This window comes from Lepisma saccharinum, chromosome 10, assembly GCF_977018435.1.
Source record: "Lepisma saccharinum chromosome 10, izLepSacc3.1, whole genome shotgun sequence".
Lineage (NCBI taxonomy): Eukaryota > Metazoa > Arthropoda > Insecta > Zygentoma > Lepismatidae > Lepisma > Lepisma saccharinum.
In genome coordinates, this window is record NC_139238.1 from 35212876 (window position 1) to 35239513 (window position 26638).

Genomic DNA, 26638 nt, shown 5'->3' on the forward strand with positions numbered 1-26638 from the left:
GGACCTGATTGGTTCTCGCAGACACACCCCCATATTGTCGTCTGCTGCAAGCCTGCGAAACGATCTTTCTAAGGCCTCCTGCACTATAATTGTGACTGTCTTCTACATTCACAAATAACTAATATTTACTTGATTTCTATTGCGTACAAGTTTATAAAATTAACAGGGAACTATTGAGATTAAGAACGCTGTATCAATGTCGATATTTGTTTTAAGTTGTTGATTTCGATTCGTTTTTGTTATATGTAATGGATTGACTTAAAAAAATGTCTTGTGTCAGAAATCGAAAATGAGTTTATATCAAATGTTATAAAGTGAAATAATATTTTGGAAGTTGAGTTGTGTTGTTTAATTCTTGCAATGTAAGTATAATAACATTATGAAAACCAGTTGAGCGCTGAGGACTTGCAATTTAATTTTAAAATTGTGTTAGTTTTCATCCTTCGCGTACAATATATATTCAGTGTGAAGTATCGTTGCATAATAGACCTATAAGAACGTAGGCATTCCTCGTCTGACGTGAGAAAGAAAGTTTGCTCAAGGGTTGTGCGATAAGGGAGATCCCGAAATATGAAGTTACGCTCGCTCACCGCCATGATAGTATCCCGGCTTCGAATTTTTGGCTTCAAGTTGGCCCATGTTAAAAGGCCCACGTTTCCGGTCTGGTAGTTGGACGTGGTTATTTTCAAGGTTATTAGAAGTTATTTTGATCTCCCTTACTTCAACATGCTGCACGTGTTGGCTACATTGTCTAACAGATTCGATATTAGGTTTAAGCAATATGGTGTATACTCGCAGTAAACGAGTGATCAAAAAGGAGTGATAATGGATCGCCAACAGTGGAAAGATAATTCACAGAGTTCACAATGGTGTCTTCTATGCAAAAATGTGTCCAATGGTAATTTTGAATCGGAAAGGATTAAAAGGCAAATATGTCTGCAACTAGCGTCGATTCATAATAATCACGTAAGTAGTGAAATATCTTATTTTTGATAGCAGTAGCTTATATATATAGTTTTTGTGTGTGTTGAAACCAAGTTATTTTATCAGTAGTTCATTTACGTGGAATTGTCAACGCGAAAAGAATGTCTACAACTTTATTATTTCTACAGCATTAAATCAAGCAAACACTAAACAGCATATGTTGAACTGAAAAATAAGCTGCCATTGTTGTGTTATGTTGAGTATAGCAACCATCTTTATAACAGTAACTTTTATACTTAATAATGGTGTCATGAAATTAGGTTAAAACGTACAATTTTCCTATTCCAATTGCTTAATATACAGAGATCAAAATTAAGAATATCCATGTTTCAGTTCCCATTGTTAGATAACGAACTATTATTTATTTTCATCGACATTGATCTTTTTCAGGTCACTGTTGCACATGTCAAAAGTACTTCATGGTCGTTTAATGCTTTTGGTCCTTGAACATAAGCTAAAAATATTAAATATTACGTTTAAGTTTTGAAAGTGTGACAAACATTATTGTGTGGAAAAGAACTTTGCCGTGTTCACTGAATAGGTTGATAACGTTTTTGAAAGGCAACAATCATCACTTCATCACCGTATTCATCCGTTAGTTCACTGTTTTAACAAATCTGTTCTTCGCCACCTTTTGATAAAATCTCAGTCAATGTTTTTAATTACATTGTGCATTTCCGATTATCACAGTCCCCCTCGATCAAGTAACGTTAATGATAACTTCAGTATTGTGTTGAAAGATGATTCCTGCTAAATTAAAGTGCAAAGAAACAGTAATTTGCTTGCAACTATTTTCCACTGATGTTCGCCTACTGTAATTCTGCCTATTAAGGGTTCTAAAAGTCCAGTTTTTACAGAATTTCCTGTATTCCACAACCTGATTTACTCTTTGTAAAAGCTTATATTTTATATTGTTTAATGTAATATGTAATGTAATGTGCAATTAAGTATAAAGGGCGATTTTTAAATTCCATTTTACCGTATGCCATGTATTGGAAAACGAGAAATTGCAGTACTTCACTGTCCCCTTTGTTTTGCATAAGAGGGTGAGGACGGCTGCGAACCGAAACGGTGTGGGGAGCCAGGGCTTGGGCGAGTCGTGAGGAGACATGCAAGCAGGGACGGCGCTACAGGGGGACTAGGGGGGCTGAAGCCCCCAAAACCAGGCCTGAGACCCCTGATTTTTGTAGTACGGTAGATGCATTTCGGCCGAAAACTTATAAAAGTAAAATTTACATTTTCCATTATAAAACTGGAGGTACATAGTGGTTCGGAACCCACTTTAAACTATAGGTCCAGTCCCAATTAGCCTTACTGTGCATAAAGTGGACTTAAAACACCAACTCAATCCAATCCAAATTCATTATAAAATTTCCATTGGGGCAAGTACAATATCCAAGTACATTTTCTAATTCGGTTAGATCAAAATTACTTTATTATTATGTGCTCTGAAATCAATGGGTCACTGGTCATTCGATACTAAGTAACTTGCCAATCTTGAGTCGCCAAACTTGCTACGGAATCTGTTACCTGCCTGGAAGATGTACGTGTTCAGTGGCAGTGACATGGTTCTCTAATTGTTGATGGCATTATTATTAGTCTCTGAAAATCGTATCACTATATTTCGGAATAGGTCTAACAGGTGTGACAAATGAATTTTTATAAGTAAGACGACGTTCAAAATCTAAAGAAGCGTTATGTTTCCTATCTGTTTGTTAGTTCCTCATTGGAGTACCGACAATATTGCATGAGAGTTAGAGATGCTCTCTCGTTGGTTTCATCGTTATATCTACTCTAAGTAACTAACTCTCCAGCATTCTTAAACCCGAAGGTTTATGCCTTCAGCAACACAAGCCTTCCTCCTTATCGCTGAAAATATTCGAGAGGGAGAAATGCGAAGTTAAAGAATCAAAGAGTACACAAACTATCTAATTCCTAAATGCTAAACATTAGAAATATTAAAATTGGCTTCCCAGGCCCTATAGTCTAGCGATAAAATTGCTGTCTTTATATCAATGGGTTCCGGGTTCAATTCAATTCAAATTTTCTTTATTGAAGGGTGAAGTTCAGCCTGTGGCTGTTCCATCCATCCCCGGTTGAGGTAACATTTCATTAAGTCGTTCAGATTCCACTAGAAGGGCTTCCCGGATGGCGTAATGGCAACGTCGTCGGTAACGAAGGGGTCCCGGGTTCGATTCCCGGTGGAGGCACATAGTGGTTCGGACCCCACTTTACACTGTAGGTCCAGTCCCGATTAACCTTAATGTGCATAAAGTGGACTTAAAACACCAACTCAATCAATCAATAATACAAATTCAATCAAGTAATCATTGAAATACGGTGCGAATATCAGCAGACCTGGGCAATTTTCTTGCTCGCAGTCCATGTTAATTAATGATAATTTGCGAGGTTAGCAAATAATTGCTGCAGTACCACCATAGTAGCCAAACTTGATTCCGTGGAGAAGGATCAGTCTTTGAAGTACTTCTAAAATTATTGATCCAATTCTGTTCAGTATTTATGCATATATTCTGAAATAAAATTGAAATCTTCAGCAGTTATTTTCACCAATCAAAATGCCCAGTGCAAGAATTGCAACTATATTCATTGCTTTTATGTCAATGTATTTATTTGTCTCGTAATGGAGTTGAAATTGTATTGAAAATATGTTTGTTCCTTGAATGTGACTGACACCTCTTAAGTGGACGGTATTTTACTCTCATCCTCATCATTTTAGCCCGAAGTTCTGAATTCCAGTCGTTGAACAAGAAAAAGTAAGATATTTCATCATGGCAGAGAAATTTACACACTTTCTATTCAATGGTCGTATTGTTTATTTCATGCCTACTTTATTAAGTTTGTTCCACTTTACTGAAGCACGAAAAGCTACGATCTATCTACTGTTGTGATTTGGACAGTTTAGAGTTATGGCGCACTGAGGCATGAAGGAATTCAAAATGAAGACCCTTCAGCAGCTGCTTGCAATGGTTGAAATATTGAAAATTGCATTTTACGAACTTTATAAGCTTCGTGATATTGAAATGTGCATACCACCATCAACGGCTGCTTGCGGCAAATCAAGTGTTATCTTTCGTAATCGAATTGGTAACGAGAGGTTTAGTGATCCATCTATTCTGTCCTTTGAGAAAGAGCTTGCAAAATATTTGTATTTAAACAAGGTTGTAGCTGCTCATGAAAAACGAAGTATCTTATCGTAGTTTCTTGCTGTGGTTATTTTCTTATTTGAACAAAAATGTACTCGCACTCTTTACATAGAAAGAGTATTACGTGTAGTATTTATACATATATCCAGCGAGTTGATAATGAGTGTAGATTTTATAGTGTATTTTGTTTACTGTTCATATGAATAGTAATTATGCAAAAAGTAAAATAAAATAAAAAATATATAATTATTGTATTTTATTTGATATAAAATATTCGTGCCTATGGGAAAAAATGCAACATAACATCTCAGTGATTTATCTGTGGATCTGACAGTAAAATATGTCGCTGGTAAAAGTAGTAAAGTAAAGTATTACGTAATTACCTTTTAGTCGGTATTAGTTAGCCCCCTAGAATTTGACTCCGAAAACTGTAGCCCCCCCCCCCCCTTATTTTAGACTGGCGCCGTCACTGCGTGCAAGACTGTGGGTGGGCTCGCCAACGCTTCCGGAATGTCCGGGAGTCTCGTGGAATCACTCACCCATTTTCCCAGACAAACTTTGTTATCTCCTGGAATTATGAGGTTTAGTATTATTAAATGATCAGTGGTTCGAAAACTGGGGGGAAGGTGCCAAAACTGGGGGAAGGAAAAGACAATTTACTTCCCTTCGTAGATAAGGTTTAGCATAGTGCGGGGGCAAAAGTGGCAAAAAGTGAGGGGGGGACAACTGCCCCCAAGCCTCCAATAAACGCCGCCACTGAATATGATACATATACGTATATGTTTTATTATTATCTTTGTATTTTCTTTTGGTATGCATTTGTCGAGCTAAGAAATTTGTTGTCACAACCAAATAATTGAACTTCACAATACTATTTTGAAGATTCCTGAAAAGTGAGTCATTGTTTAAATACGTTGGAGGAGGGAGAAATAGAACTTTGTTGCCTCAAATTCTGAAGACTTCTTTATTTCTCTCCATCCAGTTTTGCTTCATTATATACAATTTGTAGTATTCAGTGAGATTAAGTAATTTTCAGTGTTCGAGAAAAGAAAAGGCTGTATTACTGCGCGTTCAATGGTGTGTGTAAAAGTTATTTCGATTGGTTACAGAAATAGTAGGGTTTGAAGCGGAATGTAAAGACTGTATGAATAAATTTATGGTCTTTTATTTTGAAGAATTTTGTCATAGCATTACGGCTTCAGAAGAGTCTGTGTAGTATCTGTACATACATTGATTTTGTTTTGTTTACGAATAAATTGAGGTTGCTAAGCTTGACGCGCGGTTTAGGTTGATTTGATCAAGTTGATTCAATTTTGTATTCAGAGTAACAAGACCACAAACAGACAATAGCTGGAGCTGATATTCAGGGCATTAATCTTCCAGAACATTTTAATCTAATGGGTTTGGAGTCTGTAAAGAAATCTACCTGAATTTTATTCTTTAAAGTTGGCAAGCGTAAGTGTGGTCGAGGGCAGGCCGTAAGAGTGAGAAAAGAGAATCTTCGTTGGAGGACACTGAACCACAGTTGTCTAGCGAAGCTACAATCACTTCATCAGCTACAAGTTCTGTTGTTGCACTCACGGAAGTATTTTTAGAAGTTTGGCCCCTAAGTTATCCTTTGTTTTGAACCCTGCCGACATTATTATTATTACACTAGTCAACAACCATTTTGCAACATCAAAGGTAACATGTGTTCTTAACTAATTCGGATGTGCTGATTTCAGATCTGAAACTGAAATTTTTGTATCACGTAACATTTGAGAGATACACGTGGCGTCATATCTGGCATAACGTGGATACGTTATTTACATTTGGATTCCAATTTATATGATTTTGGGCAACAATCAAAATAAATTTTGCAACATTGTATAAACAAACACACTTATAAAAAGATTTGTTTCTTTTTCTGGCTATGTTGACCTTCAAAAAGGCTGCTTCTCCCTCCCCCAGAATGAGTTACTGATAAGAAATAATAAGGGAGAATGCTCTACAGACTGAAGGGAGTGTGATTTAATGAGTTCAGTATTACGTGCTTTGAGGTAGAGAAGTTGTGTTGAAGTTACTTGGGTGATACTGCAATGAAGAAAAACCGACGTTTTTGTGTAAATTTACCAAACAATTTCTGCTATGTGCGGGCAGTACACTTTAAAAAGTCAATGCCGAATGTTGACAGAAACGTTGAAACAAGCGTATTATAGCTACTTCGGGTGCAATGTTGGTGATCAAGACAAAGTGTGGGCTTCCCATGTGTGCTGTGTGACTTGTTATTCAACTCTTGTGAGGTGGTTTCGTGGAGACAAAACCCGTGCTATGGCATTTGCGGTGCCAATGGTTTAGCGTGAACCGAGTAGCCATGCTGAGGACTGTTACTTCTGCTTAACAAGCATAGCGGGACATTCTAAACGAACAAAATCCAGTATTGTGTACCCCAATATTCCTTCCGCTATGAGACCCATACCACATGGACCTGAACTCCCAATCCCTAGCCCACCCTCACATTTAGAGGAATCTGATGCAGAAGAAGAAGAGCCACCCATCCTGTCCACTTCCAATGATCCAAGCTATTTTCCACAATCAGAGATGGAACCACTCATTGTCGACCAGTCCAGACTGAATGACTTGGTTAGATATATATATCTAACTAAGCAGCGGCTGAGGTGCTTGGATCTCGACTTCAACAGCGGAATCTGCTGGCTTCAGGAATTAGAATTACCCATTTCAGAAAGAGACATGAACAGTTTTCAGGCTACTTTGAAATGAAAAATTCCCTCTGTGTATGTACAAATATAGACTGTTTAATGGATAAGCTTGGGTTGGAGCACATTCCTGAGGAATGGAGACTGTTTATAGACTCGTCCAAAAGTAGCCTGAAAGCAGTGTTGTTACAAAATGGCAACCAAAAACCATCCATACCAGTCGCATATTCTGTTGAGATGAAGGAAACATATGACAGTATGTCTGTCTTGTTAAATATGATTCAATATAATAAGTACTGCTGGCAGATTTGTGGCGACTTAAAGGTCATTGCCATATTAATGGAACTCCAAGGTGGGTTTACAAATTATTGTTGTTTCCTTTGCTTGTGGGACAGTAGGGCTACAGAATCGCACTACACTGTGAAAAACTGGCCTCCGAGAAAAACCTATATACCAGGGCAACAAAATGTGAAGTATGCTCCATTAGTTAATTCTAACAACATATTGCTTCCTCCTTTGCATATCAAATTAGGCCTCATGAAGAATTTTGTAAAGGCCATGGACAAAGATGGAGATGGTTTTGCATACCTCAGGAGCTTCTTTCCAAAACTAAGTGATGCTAAAGTGAAAGAGGGAATATTCGTTGGCCCCCAAATTCGGAAACTGTTGAGAGACCACAACTTTGATAGGAAGTTAAGTGTCAAAGAACTAGCTGCCTGGAAGGCTTTTAGTGCAGTGGTGAATGGATTTCTGGGCAATACTAAAGCACCAAACCATAATCAATTAGTTCTGGAACTCCTTGATTCTTATGCAAAGCTTGGATGTCGAATGTCGCTCAAAATCCACTTTCTCCACTCCCACCTGGATTTTTTCCCAAATAACTTAGGAGCCGTCAGTGGTGAACAAGGGGAACGATTCCATCAAGACATTCGCACAATAGAGCAGAGATAACAAGGTAGATGGGATCCTCACATGATGGGCGATTACTGCTGGTTCCTAGTTAGAGATAGTGATAAACATTACAAGAGGAGGAAATAAGGGTAAGTGCATCCATTGTGATAGCTGTATATTGTGTATATTACATATATACACACACACATATGTGTGCGTGTTTGTGCCTTGATCGTTTTTACATCATATTGATGATATTTACTCATACAAGTGTAATAACTACATTCGTAACCTAGTTAAAAATACAAGTCACGTAATATATTTTCGTCGCCTTCACTACAATCCTCTATACTAGTGTAACACAAAAACGTTACGTGTTTTTACTATCATTTTCGTGTTCAGGAGGTTCGATTTAGTTAAACTGACCCTTTTTTTCCAGTGTTGCAGAAAAAAAGTTTAAATTTGTTGACTAGTGTTATTAGCAGTTTTGTTATCATGGTACTTCACTTCTACTTATCGCATGCTCTGCATAAATAATATTTGTAAACTTTAAAATATAGACACACCTGATTAAAAATTATTCATTCAACTTCGTTTTCGTTTATAAGGGCCACTCGCACTATGCATTTCGCCGGACAATACGAATACCGTGCACGCGCAAAACAAAATAAATCGACCCTACATATATATGGTAGCCACGGTAGCCACTTGACATTCAATTGTTGGCATTCAAAATGTTTACATTCGTTTCTTCAAGAAACAATTGTTTATATTCGTGCACTGTTAAGTGACACCGCGTGGCTTCCATAGTCTGCCATACAGACTTGTACTCCGGCCGGTTATAATGCAGAACTGATGTAACAAGTTACTTAAAAGCCAGAATCTCCTTTCTTCTACCTTCTTTCATGAAATAAGCAAGCATTTCTTAAAAATTTTGCTATTATCACAATATTAAGAAATATTAATAGTCGATGGTCTTTGTCACTTCTGCCCCTTCAGCATCTCATTTTTATGCACCCCTCCCTGGACTTGACCCTAGGCTATAGCCTAGGATAGCCTAGTGGTAAATCCCTCTCTGGTTGCACTTGGAACAGCCATGAGCCACAAGCATCATGGTAGATTGACACATTGGGTACTACAGTGGCGTATGGGGGTTATTCCTGAGTAAACAAAAAAATAATCGATCAGGCAATTCGATTATAGATGGCGGGGAAAGAACTTCTGGTTTGGGTAATTTTCCAATGTAAACAAGTGGAATACAGATCGTTACCGAGCTTATTTTCTTCTATAAGTTGGGATACAAAATAGATCACTTGAAATTTTTGAGTGATATAGAGAAACAAAGGTACATAGAAAAGATTGGAAATTTCCCGGATCCTTTGGATGAAGATTTATGGATAAATAGTAGTCTTTTCCAAGACAATGTTGATCTTCTACCAACAATTTCGTGTTAAGACTTCTGCAGGATGAAATAAAGCTTACGTAAATTATAAACATTGAAATACAGTAAAATGTATAATTTTTGACATTGTGTAATCAAACACAGCCCCTTTAATTTTAGATTAATTTTATCATATGGCTTAGAGAGAGCGTAGCCAGAAATTTTTGTAAGGGGTAAAGACCAGTAATAAAAGTAGAATAGTAGAAATAATAATAATAATTACAACTGTTGTAAATGTTATACAAGAAATAATTTCTAAACTAATGAAATAAAAAAATCGAAATTTATTATTATTATTTATTTATTAATGCTATTCGAGTGCATATCCAGCACAACAGTTACAATACTGAAATGCACAGTTATTGTATTTTATTATTTTTTAAAATTTTATGTTTATTTCACCTCGAATACCCAGACACATCGCAGAAGTGTTTACCATTCGGAGAGCGTCCATCATGAAGACAGAGTAGTTAGCATGTCTCGCTACGACGCCAGGGGGGTTCGAATCCCGGCCTGGATGTTTGTGAATGTCCATTCATCAATTTCATCATATCATCACTCATCTCCATCTTCGCAAATTAGCCAAAAGTGGCACAAAAGGCGAAGTAAAATGAAGCAAATCAATCATTCATACAATCATGAAGACAGGCCTCACCTTCAACTTCCGAAAGACTTGTGAGGTTGAGGGAGGGCCAGGGCTTGAGCGAGTCATGAGGATGACACCGAGGTTGGACATCGGGTCTGGCCGTATGAGTACGAGGTCTAGTCGTGAAGGTGAGGCTGGTTTAAAATGAACACCTCTGTTAAAGTCCGCGCGTTTATTATATCCCCATCGGCAACCCTTTTATAAAACTTAACACTGACAACAATAGCAAACAATAGCCAAGCCGCTCCCGATAAGCGCCTGCACTCAGACGTTGTTGCCACATTTTCTTTACATTTCTTGTAGTTGCAAGGCGGCTCTCGTTATTTTTGCGCCATAACCACGTGCGGGGTTGATTTTTTTAACTAGTTGTGTTGTGTTGTGCTGTTTTGTTGCTTTGTTATAGTGTTGTGCTTTTAGTTTTTCCTTAGACTTTGCATAATGCAAGTTATCACTCACGGCTGCTAGTGAAAATCCTAAGTATGAAGACAAAACTGCAGGATATTATTTCCTTCATGGAGAGCAGAGGTGCCCACCCCCCTCAAAGCCAATGGCGCATTCGCCCCAAAAATCATGTCATGCGTCCCCCCAGATTATATCATGTGCCCCCCCAAAACATCATTCGCGCCCTCAAACCATATCGTAATCCCCACAAAGTATTTAATTACGACAGTGTGTCTACCGAAAGTAACTTGTTTCTTAGCTTTACAGAACACTATACTTGATCTGTCCTTATTCCCTAAACAGGGGTGCCCATCACTCAAGACCACCCCTAAAATCGTTCATAAACCCCCGAAAATAGTTTGGATGAATGTGTAATAGTTGATGTCTATTTGAATGAAATACCATGTTACATTGTCCATATTTTTTGATTGTTCGATTTTCGAAAAAACTTAAAGCTAGCACATTGATTGGTTAAATGTAGTAAATTAAAATATGTAAATATGCATATAAATAGTATTTTTGAGTTTGTTAATAAAACTCAATTTGAGTATTTAACACAAATTGTTACACAACTTAAGATAAAGATAGACAATTCAACCTTGGCAAACCAAATAACATGCTCCAGCCGTATGGAAGATTCAATTTGTTTCACGAGACATTACAGAACCCTAGCTAGAAATTCTTAACCTCAGGGCGATAATATAACAGGGTTCCTCTTTCAAAGAACTCACCCCCAGTTTTCCTCGGGTAAATATAATTATTTTAGTAACAAACCATAATGCATAACAATAATTACTTGGATTTTATCTTCAGTGAAAATTTAAAATTTTCCTGTGACAAGTTACAAATACGGATTCGATATATTTTTGTCCCAAATGATGCACCTGCTTTACATTAAGCAGTATACCAACACTAAGCATTATATTTTAAGAAGTGATGTTATTAATGAATATCGAGAATATCGCTTGTGTCTTGTAATGCAGCTATAGTATGAAACTTCACATTCACCTCAGTAAAGCGCCAAACACGCATTCTCGCAACACATGGTTGCGTGTGAAGCAAGCAAGAAAATGTTTACACCCATTTCTTTGCAGGCTTTCAAGAATATTAATTTAATGGGGTGTCAATACTTCCTTAAGATCCCGAGATATTTTGTCTTTTCCAGCTCTTCCTTTGGCACGTTTGGGGTCGAAAACGTGTACTACATACAATATCGCTAAATACAGTCTCCAAAATTTAATGTTCGAACTCTCTCTCTCCACTACAGAAATCTCTCGACAATCTAAGATTTAACACTTTATCAAGAGCTTCCTATTTCCTCCTTTAAATTTAATACAATACACCAAAATTTCCATGCTAGTTTTAGACAGCATTGCTTCCTCCAAAAAAAAATAATTCTCAGTCTCCACACCAGAATTTCCGCAACAGTCTAAGACAATAGTAATAGACAAGAATTGGATATTCCCCCTCAATTTAATGTTCAATCCCCCTCTAACTAAAATACCAGCCATAATGTAAGACCTATTTGGATACTGCGCCCCCCCCCCGTTTAATTCAGAATCCCCCCAGAACCCCGGTGTCAATTAAGACCTAATATGTAAGAGTTGGATATTTCTCCCCCCCCCTTTCGATAATACCCTTAAACACTTCCTTTTTAATCTTTATCTGTATTTATTTTCTCTTTCCATATTCTTTAATTTTGTTTCTCTTTCTTTTTTTTCCTTACAATTTCCTTCTTTTCCTCTTTATCTCTTCAATTTGGCAACATCGCTTTCCTACTCCAGTTTGTTGCTTCTACTTCAAAAGAAAACCGCCAACTTGGGTGTTTCTTTTAACAAAGAGTACCGCTCCCTTTGTTAACCGCTGGGGATATAATGAACGCGCGCCTCCGAATTTGACCATTGACGAACGGGCACTACTGCCAATTTAGTTTGCACACCCATTTTCATTCACAAATATATTGAAGTGGAAATATTCTGATTAATTGGAACGTTTCTGTCAGAAACATGCAATGAAAATCAGCATGCAATTATCGCAAGCGATAAGCGACACGTGCAGCTTGTCGTGTCGCTGCGGTTTGAAAAGTTGCATTCATTTCTGAAGGTTGGTTTCCAAGAGACACATATCCGTGACCCTTCAGTCTGGATGCTCCGTAAAATGCATTTTTCCTTTCAGTCCCCCCCCCCCCCCCATAACCATAACACTAGCCTTTATCGGTACATGCATTTTCGCAATTCCTCCTGCCACCTCAGTGCCCGAAAATGTTGAGCGATCTAGCCACCACGGGTTACGGGCTCGAGTCCTGGCCTTGGAACGAATCCTCTTTCCTGCCTCCTCATCGATTTCATCAAATGGTCGCGATTAGCTTACGGGAGGAGAAAAAGGACATACAAATGCAATAAATAGAAAAATAATTTTGCCCTTCCTATAATTTCATATTTTTATTTTTGAGGGATACACATCCGGTACTGAATATATCAGAGGCAAGGAATTAACGAACATTTGTACCAGTTTGCGAATTAACGGGGGGAATGCCAGGGATTCCCCCCCCCCCCACAAAAAAATCTCAGACGAAAGAATTTTATTTTTTATCCCTGCCAGGGATGTTTTTAACACCTTCAAACACGACTGAAAAATAATTCGGGAATCATTTATTATTTAAAACTTTTGCATTCTACTTCTCGTTTGAAGTTCTAGTTTTAAATAGCATATTATTTACTTGGTAGACTAACAGTGTCATCGGATGCAGAGATTTTACAAAAAATTATAAACATGAAGGTGGGTTAGATGGGCAAGTTTTCTCAGAAACTTCATTAACTTTTTTATCGGAAATTTGACATCGTGATATATCGTCAAGAAAATATCGTCATAAACGATACGATATTTTTCCATATCGTGATATCGGCGATATATCGTCTCCACGCTATATATCGCCAAATATCGTGACAATATATAGCTGACAGGATATATATCGCTAAAGTATTTTGGCGATATATAGCCAACACGATATATATCGCCAAAATATCGTGACGATATATCGTCTAGTTGATACCGCCTGGACGATATTTTTTTCAATATCGCGATATATCGGGTAGACGATATATTGCCAAACACTAGTACTGTTTCTAAATAGCCTGTAAAGCTTATCATAAGATTTAATGTTAGAATCACTGTTCTAATGTACTTAGAACTGCAAGGCAGTAGTTTAGTTTACTGACTGCTCGCTCACATGTACAAATTTTTACACCCCTAAAAGAAACTACCCCCCGAAATTAAATCACACATACTCTTCTGGGTGGGCATCCCCCCCTAAAGCAAAAAGCTTAATTCTCACAGTGATTTGGACCATCAGTATTCAGTATATTCAAAAGCCTAGCATCAGTGGCGCAGGAACGGGAAGGGGGTACAGGGGTACATTATACCCCCAAATTTTTTAAGGGGGGTACAGTACCCACCTAAACCGTAGATCCGAGTTGTACCCCCTGTACACCCCTAAAATAATTTGAGAGACTCAAGGTGCTGCTGTAAAAAAAACTATTTTCTAATAGCTCCACACAAAGTTTATATTGAAAAGGTTTCTCGGGCAATCAGCCAGGTGATTTCCGGAGAGGCTTCGAGCTTTTGAGAGCTAACGTCACTCTCATCTTCAGCCATTGAAGTTTATATTGTTTACACACATTATCTTCCTTTCAAAAAAATCAAACAACTGTAAATGAAGACTAAAATTGGTAAACGCTGTAAGTGCCACAATAATTCAAACGCCGTTTTCCACGTTAAACTGTGAAATGTGTCATGCTTTATAACGTGGTAAACGTGAAATATGGCTGGTAGCCTATTAAGTAGTTCATATGGCGTGTAGAGAGGTCACTAATGTGAACGTTCTTACGGGCTGATGTGCTGAACGATGCGATTTCCCAACACTTTCGCTTTTGGCACTTACAGTTAAAACGTTTACCTCTTTTAGTCCTCAAATCTCTTCTTATATATTGTGGTACTCTAAGTTAGTTCACTTCATCTGTGCTCTTGGAAATCATTTTGAGGAGAAGAAATTGTTTAATGAGCCCAGAACAAGGTCCAGAGTTTTACATGTTTCCGAATTGTTGTGTTTTTAGAACATGTTTCTAAAATAACCATAAATTGTAAAAAGAAAGGAATAAAAATGTTTTATCGAAACTAAACATCCCATTAAAGAGCTGGAAATTTGTGTGCGTTGTTCTACAATGGAATTTTCACACCATCAATATATATATATATATATATATATATATATATATATATATATATATATATATATAATTCAAACACACACACACACACACTGGCGGACGCGGACCCTGTTGCCTGTTGTTAATTTCATCATTTCATCACTCATCCCCATCTTCGCAAATTAGCCAAGAGGCACAAAACGCGAAGTAAAATAAACTCAGTCAATCAATCAAAACACTGGCGGACGCAGGATATTTTTTCGGGAAAAGCTGGGATTGCAAAGGTGGATAGTATGTATCTGCTTTCCAGGGAGTCGGTACACACAGTAAGATATTTCGTATATTTATAATTTTGTACTCTGAAAAATGTCAATTGGGGATTACTTTAAAGGGGGTTGCATTTACTAGACTTTTCCCCCGAGTTCCCTCGCTGCTTTAATTTAAAAATGCGATTTTCTCAAAATTTCGGAAGGGGATGTAGTCCCATCATCCCCCCTCTGTGTACGTCAGTGCACCCTCCCCCCACACACATATACATACTCGTATATAGATACATATATATGCATATGTTGAATTTTGTACCCTCCCCCCAAATGAAAAACGTTCCTGTGCCACTGCCTAGCATGATCGTGCCGGGCTAGGCATTTTTAATAGTTGATAAATTACGTGAAATAATCTATGGCAACTATTGATTCGGCTAACCAATAATTTAGAAGACATCTAAGTTTAATTTTAAATGCACAAATATAAATATATTATATTTGATTGTGTTTTATATGGATGCAAAAAAGGCGATGAGAACTGTATTTTCTTCTCTTGTAGACAGAAAAAACTAATCGCACTGTTCGTAGCTGATCAGCGAGAAGTACAGTTCAATTTTATCTCACAAACTATCAGAGTTATAAAGATAAACTTTGGTGCAGCTACGAAATAGTAATTAACTCGATAAGACTGTTTAACTAAGAGAGAGAATAATCAAACCTCATACGGATATAACATTTTCTGAGGTTTAAATATCTACAGCTTGAACAAGACCCCCGGCAAACTCGCCAACTAAAGTCCACAGTCTTTCGTTTTCTCCTCTCGCTTCTCCCCTTCTATCGTGGCTGCGAGCCCTGTGTTGCCAACTTGCCACACTGCACTCTAAAGAACGGGGTATGATCCCTTGCTTTGCATAAAAGTGTAACAAACATGTGCTTTATTTACATTTATTTACAGAAGTGAGCGGACTAAATCTGACTCGTTCTTCTAATTATTCACCTACCAAGCCGCCTATGAACAGTTTGCGTTTTACTTATTTACTTAGTGTCAAAGATTATCACCACTGTTTTTTTATTTTCTTGAAAAAACTTTCCAATTTTTCATTCCAACCGCTGTATGCTTTGCAGCTTGTTTATAACTTCATTTCCTCGATTCGTTATATAAAAATTATCAACCATCGTATGTACAGTGACCGACAATAAAATGGGACACCTATTAGCTTCCCTGCAAGACGTTATGTGTGTTGCCTAACTTTACGGCGATAAGTGACTTTTAATAGCAAGTTTTCAAGGGCAGCTTCTACCAACGCCGTAGAGGTAGGCAACACACATGGCGTCTTGCAGGGAAGCGAGTATTTCAGGATCTAGGTGTCCTATTTTATTGCTGGTGACTGTACCAAGTGGGGCCAATAAAATGTCTTCACTAAGGTATCTAATAACATTTATATTTTTTTTTGTTTCAATAACACAAATCCATAATTGGGGAGGGCACATTGCACACATGGACGTCGGGAGGGGGGTCGAACGGGTCGATGGACCCCCCTGGAAATTGACATCGTTCATGTGATGATACAAGAATGTTGAAAGTTTGTTACTCTTATTGTTAAGAACAGAAATAAAGTTTATTTAGTTAGTATTCGAAAAGAATAATTAAAGTAAAAATGCATTGGATGCAAAAGAAATTAGTGAAAAATCCAGGAAGAAGGTTATATTCTACCATTTCATCCAAAAAAACAAGTCGTTCTACAGTTTTCGAAACTCTAAGAATTACAGTTGTAGGTGAGAGGTCACACAACAAACTTTATGAAAAAAAATTCTCCTAACATTTAAAGCCTTTTGTCGAACGAGACGTAATATAAAAATGCATTTAAGATACTAACTGCATAAAATGCAAAAGAAAAAATGGAAAATAGTTGTGCTGGTATTCACTCATTTGGTGCATCGAGTCTACCCATTTATGTAATAATAATAATAATAATAATAATAATAATTATTATTATTATTATTAGCTATTATTTCCAATAAAATTTACTTTTGTTAGTTTATAATATTTATAATTGTATAATAACATTTATAACCACGGTAAAAATACTTATTATTTTTCTATTCAGCTTTTTTCATTTGACCCCCCCCCCCCTCTGCAAAAATTTCTGGCGACGCCCATGATTGCACAGCGGTTTGGATCCCACTTCAAACTGTAGATTCAGTCTCGATTAGCCTGTACATGCATAAAGTTGACTAAACCCAAAAATCTAATTGGAAACACATGATATGAGGGAGACACACCATTATCTTTGGGGGATGGGTACCCCTGCCTTTCCTGATTTCACTTCCCTCTGTCATTTCTTCTCCTACTTTCACTTTAACTGATCCTTTCATGTATAGACATCTTAAGAGTCCTCTCTTTCCAATACGAGAAGAGGCTTTGAGAATTCATCAAAGTTCGTGAAACTTTTCCGAAGTTCAATCATGATGTTTTTCCGACCTTGTATGTTGAATGTGAAATATTCAAATTCCATGAGCGTCTTATGAATGCCATCTTTTCGCCGACAAAGGGAGTCTGAAATATTAATCTGTTGCCTAGGTCACAGGGTTATGTGAAATGCAAATTCTTCAGATAAGATTCGCTCTCCAAATATTGTAGGCTCACTGAAAATGCAATAGAATCAGAGAGAAAGTATTGCAATTTTGCTCTTTCTGTTTTGAATTCTTCTCCCATAAGCTGTATTTCGGTGACAGAATAATTTCCCCCTTTTTGCAAATCAGCAATAGATTTTCTAGACGATGTCTCTTCAAATATATTAACGTGTTCTGTTAAATATACAGAGTTGGCCAAAAATAAACTTAACAATAAACAAACTTAATCAAAGTTATCACTCCACTGTTCTCCCAGTTTTTCTTCATTGATTGATTTGATTTATTTTACTTCGCTTTTTGTGCCCCTTTTGGCTAATTTGCGAAGATGGGGATGAGTGATGATATGATGAAATTGATGAATGGTCACTCACAAACATCCATGCCCAGGCCGGGATTCGAACCCGGGACTCCCTGGCGTCGTAGCGCGATGTGCTAACCACTCCGCCACGGGGGCCGGCTCTTCCATTGTTGGAATGCGTTATTTTGTGTGAATAGTCTGCAGGTCCCGTATCGTTCTCTCTCTCTCTCTTCTATCGTCTCCTGTCACGCTGGATTCCATCCTAGGAAACAGAAAGAAGTTCACAGGTGTCAGATCTGTAGAATATGAAGGCTCGAGTACAACAATAGTGTTACTCTACGCCAAAAAATCTACAATAAGGAACGCTAGGGCATGGTCATCATGCATCCACCATCCTTCAGGCCAAAATCGCCGCAGGCACGGAACACTTCTTCGCTTGAACACTACCAGACTGGAAATGATGCAATGACGCGACAAACGCCACAAACGGAATATTATGTCCAAAGAATCCCACTAGGTGGCACCAGTAGCGGAATACCGAATATCGACACACTGGAGCGATACTTCGGATTCTTTTAGGACATACCTCGTATTTATAAGTCGCTTCTCCGCCTCTAGGAAATCGTGACAACCATGTATACATGTAAATTGTTTTTCGTTTTCATTGTCGTTATCTACGATAAAATTTAATTGATGCATCACGCACAACATTTTAAAATATGTACCTCTTTCAAAATGACTTCCTTCATCACTGATTTGGAGTCTTTTGGTGCTCGTTTATCAGGAACAACTAACCCGCCTTGTTTCATTGCAGGTCGCTGACGAGAACGTCATCTCGAAGCAGGTGTGCAAATCTTGCATCGCCAAAGCAGAGGAGTTTTGCAAGCGAAATACCGCTGAGCAGAGACGAAACCAGGACATGAAGGCGAAGGAAAGCAAATTCTACCCTTGGAGACATGTTGTGCCATCCATTGACGACTGGGTAAGTTAATATTTTTCGCTATTCCTTTCAGCCCCAAGAGATTATTTTACTGTGGAGAGTTCAACCTATTTCCCCAGAATATTTTAGTCTTACCTCCCACCCACGTCAGGCCCAAAGAAGCACGAAATTCAGCCGGCAACATCCTCTCCTTCCTCCCCCTTATCGTAATGTGATCCAGGAGTTCGCTTTCGCATGTCCTATTTTCGTTTCGTTGCTGTTTTTCGAAAACTTAGTTACCATCGATTTGGAGTCACGATGATGCAGTCGGTAGGATGTCTGACTGGCACGCGGGTTCGATTCCTGGGGCGGGGGGCAGGCCCATATCAAAGGTAGGCTAGGGGGAGTGAAGCCTAGGGTGCCATGCACAGAGGGAGTCATTCTCTAAGTTTATTGCTCTACTATAACTAGTAGAGATAAGTAGGTACTCCACTCCAGAGTCGCACAACCCTGCTTTGCTCACATATCATGAAAACTACGAAAGTTATTCACACCTTATTACTTTTTGCAATGACTTTGTATTTTAGTTACTTTTTGCAATATTTTTGTAAAATAAATATCTGTGTGTTCCTTGCGACCGCGCACTGTTTCACCCAGTGGTCGAATTGGAAATAAATTACAGCCGGTATGCTTGCTTGCATGCATAGACCTGTTTTTTGATACAATCCTTTTCATATGTGAAGTCTTAAATACTCGTACATCGATTCTCATCCCCTCTCTTTGTCACTACAAACTGCGCTCCATTTTCAATTGTGCCACGCATGAATTGTAATAACTAATAATGTATTAGACATTATACCACTCACTACTGGAGAAGTTCCTAACACAAACTGGTAAAATTAGAACTTAGGACCACAAGAATCGAGAGCAGAACTGAAAATTGGCGTGGGCACTTAAACGGATAAACCACGTGACTAAATTTTTAGCGCATAACATTTTATATAATTTTGATTAATGAAACCAAATAATTGTTAAAGAGATAAAGTTAATGCTAAAACTATGCAAAAAGCGAAGTTTACACTATCAGAATTTATGCAAGAAACAGAGGGAGAGAAATGAGCGAATAGAATCTTTTCCATTGCGTAGCTACTTGTGAGATCAGCCCCAATAAATAAATGCCAATTTTAAAAATGTACTGCCGGTATGTTCTTTGGCACCCGTATGCTATTCCGGCTCATACCGGCCAAATTCGATCCCTGGTTTCTCCGCTAAAAATGACGTCACCGATGCGACGTTGAGTTGCCAGCATGCAGGCAGCAAACGGTCTTTTTTAAAAGCTGTGGCGCTGAAATAATGCACCAACGATAAAAATGTTACTGACAAAAGCTGTCTGCACCATTAAAATGACACCCTGTATAATTTTTTACAGTTTGTCTGTTGTATTAACCTTTCGTACCAGTTTTTACATGTAGCCAATGTATTTTCATAGTATGTACGGTACCTAATATAAATGGACGGGTTAAAGTTACAGTGGTGTAAGTCACTTTTTGTTTTTAAGAAAAGAGTCTGACTCACAGCACTTTGCTGATCAACACAACAGCTGTTTCCTTTATCACTAGACCTTAAACTGTCGTCTGTTGACAGTTGAATGAATCTCTGACTTATTTCATGTTTTCTGTTAACAGATTGACTTATCTCGATGATCTGGTTTCTGTGTCTAAGTCTCTTTTTTTAAAAGTGACTTACACCACTGTAACTTTAACACGTCCAAATGTAGGCTGTAGAAAGGAAAGCTTTTTTTTCCCCCGAAACGAGAAGGAGCACACAACTGAAAGTTGCGGTGGGGCGCACAGCATGTTAGTAACCTTACTGGCTATCACAATTACCATTCATTTTTGCTTTGTTCGAGGAGGCAGCTTGTTGAAACGCCATAACTTCCGCCCACTTAGCAATCCTAGTTCAGCCCTATGCACAGTGATCCAGAATGCCAAAAAGATCAGGAGCTCGCCATTTGACCCCTAAATCAATACAAATGCGTAAGATTAGCATATTTAAGGTAAAGTTGACAGTTTGGGTCCACAGAATTTACATGAGATTTATCATTATGGTTTTTATACAAAAAGCATAATTTTGTCCTATTTCAATACACACATGGGACCACAGCATAGGCGCCGACTCCATGGGGCTTGGGGGGGCTCGAGCCCCCCGAATGTTAACGATGTGGGGGCAAAGCCCCCCAAATAATTTTGCTTAAGAGGATCTAATTTATTATTTTGCTTCTCTTGTAAAGTTTACTCTGAATTGTGCCTCATGAACTTAACTTTAAATACACATTTGAAATGTTCTAGACCATCAACTTTGGGGGGCTGAGACTGCTAAACCATCAACTTTGGGGAAAGCTATGACCAGAGACAGCAAAACACATGATTTGTTACTAAGTATATAACTATGAGTATTGTTAACATTTTTACTAAAAAGAGTTTTAAAAGAAGATGTGCATGAACTAGGAGAGTGGATGGGACGTTCGGGCTGCAAATGGCTCTCACATGCATGACATTCAGAACGAGATCATTGATATATTAGGGAGATCCAAAGGCGGCGATTAGGGGGGTGAGGGGGCAGTTGACCCCCCTTTTTGCCACTTTTGCCGCCGCACTATGCTAACCTTACCTACGAGGGGAAAGTAAACTATCCTTGCCCCCCCCCCCCCCCAAGTTTTTGCACCTTGCCCCCTAGTTTTGGCACCAAATCGCCGCCACTGGGAGATCTGTTTTGCGCTCCGTGGTGGCAGATATTAAAAGTCTGGAATATTTTGTGACATATTTATCTGTGAACAATTGACATTTTGCATTCGAACTGTAAATGAAAATTTTAATATTTTTGAGGAATTCAAGGCTTTTACGAGATTCCGAACACTGAGTCCAAAACTTTAAAAAGGGAGGGAGTGTGTCATTCATTAATTTATTTCAGTGATCAGAGCCCCCCCAATAATTTTGACAAGTCGGCGCCCCTGGACCACAGTAAAACAAAACAATACACACAGTGCACTTGGAAGACTGAAATACATTCCCAGAAGTATATAAAATAATATTAATAAAAATAATGATAATAAGGATAATAATAATAATTGTGAAAAGTATCGTTATAATCAATTTACGCACAATAAATGTTTACAGCCAGGAAGACAGACTTCCTATCAAATCACTTTCAAGATAAATTAATGTCTTTTAAGGCATTAAATAATATTTATTCATTAGTTTCAATATCTTTGCTTCTTTAATTGTACTTTGGTGGTGAATGTGAGTTTGTTAGACGTATTTTCCCGGCGAAGTTCTTCTGTTGATAACTTTTAATTTCTGTCGCTACTTTCTTCAAAACTGATAATCTGCTTTTGCGAGTGCATAGAGTAGAAGAAAAGCAACTACAAACACACAAATTTTTTAAAGTCAACTGAAATTATTTTTAAGGAATTTATCTTCTATCGCCAACAGTTCATATGCTTAAAATACTTTGCTGCACACATCAACGCTAGTGTTTTTAACACAATCTTCAGCGGTATTGTCAATATTTATAGAATCTAACACGAATGAAACAAATGCTTCATTTGATCATTCCTATCTTCATCAAATTTTTCATGAAGAATGTTTTGTGCATTTCAAGTGAACGGGTAAAAATGGCCCAAGCGATTTTGAAATATTTTTTCATCTTTACCAATGAAAGTCTGAGGCTACCCTTTTCAGTACCTATCCTCCAGTGAACACTTCCGAATGTTATGGTCTTGAATCAGTTGGCGATTCGTTAGTTCCCCTCACAGGGCCGTAGAAACATCGCCTGTGTAAATTTCACCCACAAACGCTCCTGAGTTTCGGCTTGATATTTAAACATGTTCTATTTTTATCATTTTTATCAATTGTGAAATACAATAAAGATGTTCAAAATTAATACAATTACTTTAACCAATAAAGGTATTATTAATCAAATGCTTCAATGTAATTACAATAATTTGAACTTAGGCACTAATTTTTATTCTGGCTGGGTAATATTTATTTGTAGCTATAAGCTCTTTTCAGTTCTTACGGCGGGCGCTCTAGAAGCTGGCAGGGTAAGTGGGGAGCGGTGATTACGGCGCAGACCAACCAGACAACAGCAGTGGCGCCGAGTGACAGGACGCGGCAGAAAAAAGTACTACTTGAACCTCGTTCTACTGGCTGCTGCGTTTCTTATCGTGCTGGATTGGTCGCTTCCCCGTTCCCCACTTCCCCTGCCAGCTTTTAGAGCGCCCTCCATAAGAACTGAAAAGAGCTAGCTTTTGGCAAAAAATTTCGGGAGGGTGTTAATGAAAGCTTTGAGGGGGTTTTAGGGGTTGTTGGGGGCTTTTGAATAAATCACTGTTACACTGCCGGAGACCTCCAATTCTCCAGCGCGCGCACACGTGACCACATTTGATTCAGGGTTGCCAGTCGACCCCATTGAAATCAGAGCACACGTTCACAAATACGCCAATGTTGACAAAAGTAGCAAAACTTTTCTCCCGTTTCGTTTTCACAGTACTGTAAAGTATCCTTTGCTTCAGAAATCGTCGCGGGAAATAGTGGCGAAAGCTATGATAACTCAAGATAACTTTTGTATTTTCAAGTCAAAAATAAAAACGCTATATCTTACTTTAATTCAAATATGTGTTCTTTTTCTGTGTATTACTTAGAAGTTGTGAGTCTACCTAATGTTATTGTCCGACGAAAAAAATATTGCTACAACAAAAGTAAGTACAAAATATAGTCCGAAAATTCCATTTTCACGAACCGCCATTTTGAGGCCCGAAAACAAAAACAAATAATCGATTTACAGATAAATTTCTCTGGCAGTTTAATGCCCCATTTAGTTGTTTAGAGAAGTGTTTTATCTCCTTACCGGAAAATCAAAATTTCTATTTTTGCCGACTATTTCGACATTCTGGATCACTGTGCTATGGGGAAAAATAATCTGGGAATATCTAAATAAGACATCTTACAAACAGTGGCAAACACTCCATTCGAAAGAGGGAGCTACAAAACACCCTTCCCCCTTTGTTTTTAATTATGTATGTGTGTATGACACTATCTTATCTTTCACACTGTGTTTACAAAAATGTTCAATATCAATTGAGGCAGGCCCGTACTCAAGAGCAGGGCACGGGTGCCATGCCAACCCCCCCTCGAGCCATGAAAAAATTTAATTTGAACGTACAAAGGCTGTCGCAGAGGAGGTGAGACTAATTCCTGTATAGGAAAACAGCTACCTCCATTGGCTAGCAAATGTACTAGGGTGAAAATTTGGTTCATTTGCTGCCGATTGAGACCAAAATGAGCGCAATAGGTCAAAAGGTCGTGACTGCGTAGTAGTTAAAAGACAAGCATGTACATGAACCTCTCCAAGAATCATTAAAATGAAACAAAAAATTTACAAACCACATTTTTTTCAGAATCAGCCATATAGAGTAGACGTACATCTTTTTCAAAATAGGCACCATTGACAGCTAATCAAGCGTCCATACGCTCCTGCCACTTTGTGAATGTCTTTGAAAATTTGTCGTCAGGTAGCGAACTGAAGAAAACTTGCGCTGCGGTGATCACTTCTTTGTTCGTCATGAAATGACGACCACGTAAAACGGCATTTCAAAGTGGAAATAGCCAAAAGTCGCAGGGTGCAAGGTCCGGGCTGTATGCTGTATGCAGTAAAATTTATATTTTTCTCTTCGTCGCGTAATCCTGAAAAGCCCACGCGGTATGCGGGCGTGCGTTATCGTTGTGCAATATGAAGGAGTTCTTCAAATGCGACCTCTTTTTTTGCTACGTGCTGGGGCAGAGTCTCAATGACTCCTTGGTAATACTGTGGCTCTACTCAGTCTGTCTTGATCGGCATATGCCTGTTGAAACATTGCATATGTTTCCGCAGCACTTTTCCCTAAACTCCAACAAAATTTTATGGCATGTCGCTGTTCATCTTGAATACTCATCGCGAAAAGCAATGTTATACACAAAACCTTGGAGGGGTAAACGAAACACGTTCCACGTAAATCAACACAGCTGCTCACTAACGTGGATTCGCAACATATGAAAACTTGCTACGGAAACACAATGAGTCATTCTACACGACGCGACTAGTGCCGAAACCATAGGCAGTGTTGCCAAGCCAGGAAAAAATCTGTCTCACCTTCTCTGCGACAGCCTTTTATAAAGACCTATGAAAATAACGTTGATGATTTTTAAAATTTTGCAAGAATTTCGATTTTGTTCTTACACAAATGAATGGGCTCCAGAATTCTGCAGTCTGCAATATTTGGCAATTTTAGATTTATAACCATTGATACAAGGCTATCAGACATCCCGATTTAGTCGGGAAAGTCCATTCCTTTCAATCCATGTCCCGACTTTTTTCGTCTCGGCTCAGACACTATGTGCTATAAAGGAAGACTTGCGCCACTGCAGACATTGTAGATACTGGTTATGTAGGACTTTCTGTAGAATACTGTGTACATTTTTAAAATTGTCTGGATTTATTTTATGAGTCAAAAACAGTTGTTTGACACTCGAGAAATAGGAACCCCTTGATTATTGAATGGTTTCTTCTGTTACAGTATCACTAATTTTTAACATTAATTTAAATAAAGGGGAATTTTGTATGATTTTTACATTATGGAACAAAAGTTCCTCAATGACTGTAATACAAAACCAACCATATAGGGGGGGGGGGCGCATTTAGCTATCCACCAGTACCGCAAGGTCTGGTCCCTTTTCGCCGCCACTGAGCAGAAGCATAAAACCTTGATCTTTCTCCAGCGTGAGGGTTTCTCTGCAACTGATATCGATTCTCTCAATCATAGAATGGCTTACGATTATATGTAAATAGGAGAATCCACTTCGCAGCAGAATCGTTGCTAGATTTTGGGGGCAAATGATTGCCTGATGTACTTTCAACAGATATATTATTTTCCCAAAATACTCAAGAAAATAAGTACAATATTATTTACGAGATTCAGTCAATCTGAATTTATTTTACTACAAGTTTTATTCTTTTCTACTTGTAATTGTCTTGAACATAAATACACGGGGTGTGACCATACAAGACTAACAACTTTCACAGTATGTAGAGGACATCAAGGTGAAAAAATCGATGTTGCAAGATCTGCAAATTGTATTTTCTATCCCACATGTATGCAACTCCATTTAATATCTTCTTGGTTGCCACTGGCATTAATTTTTACTGTCAAATAAGATTCCAAAAGCGAAAAACAGCGAAACAATATTTTGCCAGCAGAGACACTGCCAGGGTGAAGTCACTTATCTTAGCCTTTCCATTCAGATAATTAATTTACAGGGTTCGCACTGACCTGAAAGTCCTGGACAACTGGAGAAGTTCGGAAAACCAAGATAAGAGTGAGAAGGTAATTGGAAACAAAGATTTTTTTTTTTTAAAAGTGTTCAAAACCTGGAAAAGTCTGCTTGCTTGCTTGTAAGCGAAAACACATTTCGTTTTATCTTCCCAACAATCTTCCTTTTTTTGTTAATTCCTTCCTTTTATTTTTCATATATTTTCAAAAATGTTCAACAAACTTGATTCGTTTGATTAACTTGCAAAGTTGAAGTACAACTCTAATTTATTAGCATGTTAAATCATTATACAGTAATCTGAAAAGTTATGTAAAATGCCAGGAAAAGTCAGGAACTTCGATTTTGCAAAATGGGTGAACACTCATCTATCACCGCACAGACATATGTTGCTTCTCGTAGGCTATTTTTATTATTTAATTTTTAAAAAAACGGAGGTTAGAAAATGTCGTTCCTCAAGGATTCCTAGCATCGAAATGAGCAAATTTATCTACACACCCTCTCCCATATATATATATATATATATATATATATATATATATATATATATATATATATATATATATATATATATTTACAACATTAATACACATGATGTGCCTCTTTTGAGAAAATTTATGAAATCCGCCTTTGGGTCTGCCCCCCCCCCCCTGAAAAAATCCTGGGTACGGGCGTGAGTTGAGGGTAGCACG

At 38.0% G+C, this 26638-nt stretch overlaps 1 protein-coding gene across 2 annotated transcripts in view; it reads left to right on the top strand.

Moving 5' to 3' along the window:
* Positions 1–284: 284 nt before the first annotated feature.
* LOC145994323 (uncharacterized) overlaps positions 285–26638 on the top strand; it is a 53828-nt gene continuing 27474 nt past the window's right edge. The window contains exons 1-2 of one of the 2 annotated variants that reach the window (XM_083130429.1): positions 285–362; positions 18478–18645. In XM_083130429.1, coding sequence (XP_082986555.1) covers positions 18583–18645 — 63 coding nt within the window. In that variant the 5' untranslated portion in view covers positions 285–362; positions 18478–18582. Of the gene's footprint in view, positions 363–782; positions 967–18477; positions 18646–26638 lie in introns of those variants that run through there. The other variant, XM_083130428.1, reaches the window with a different exon arrangement.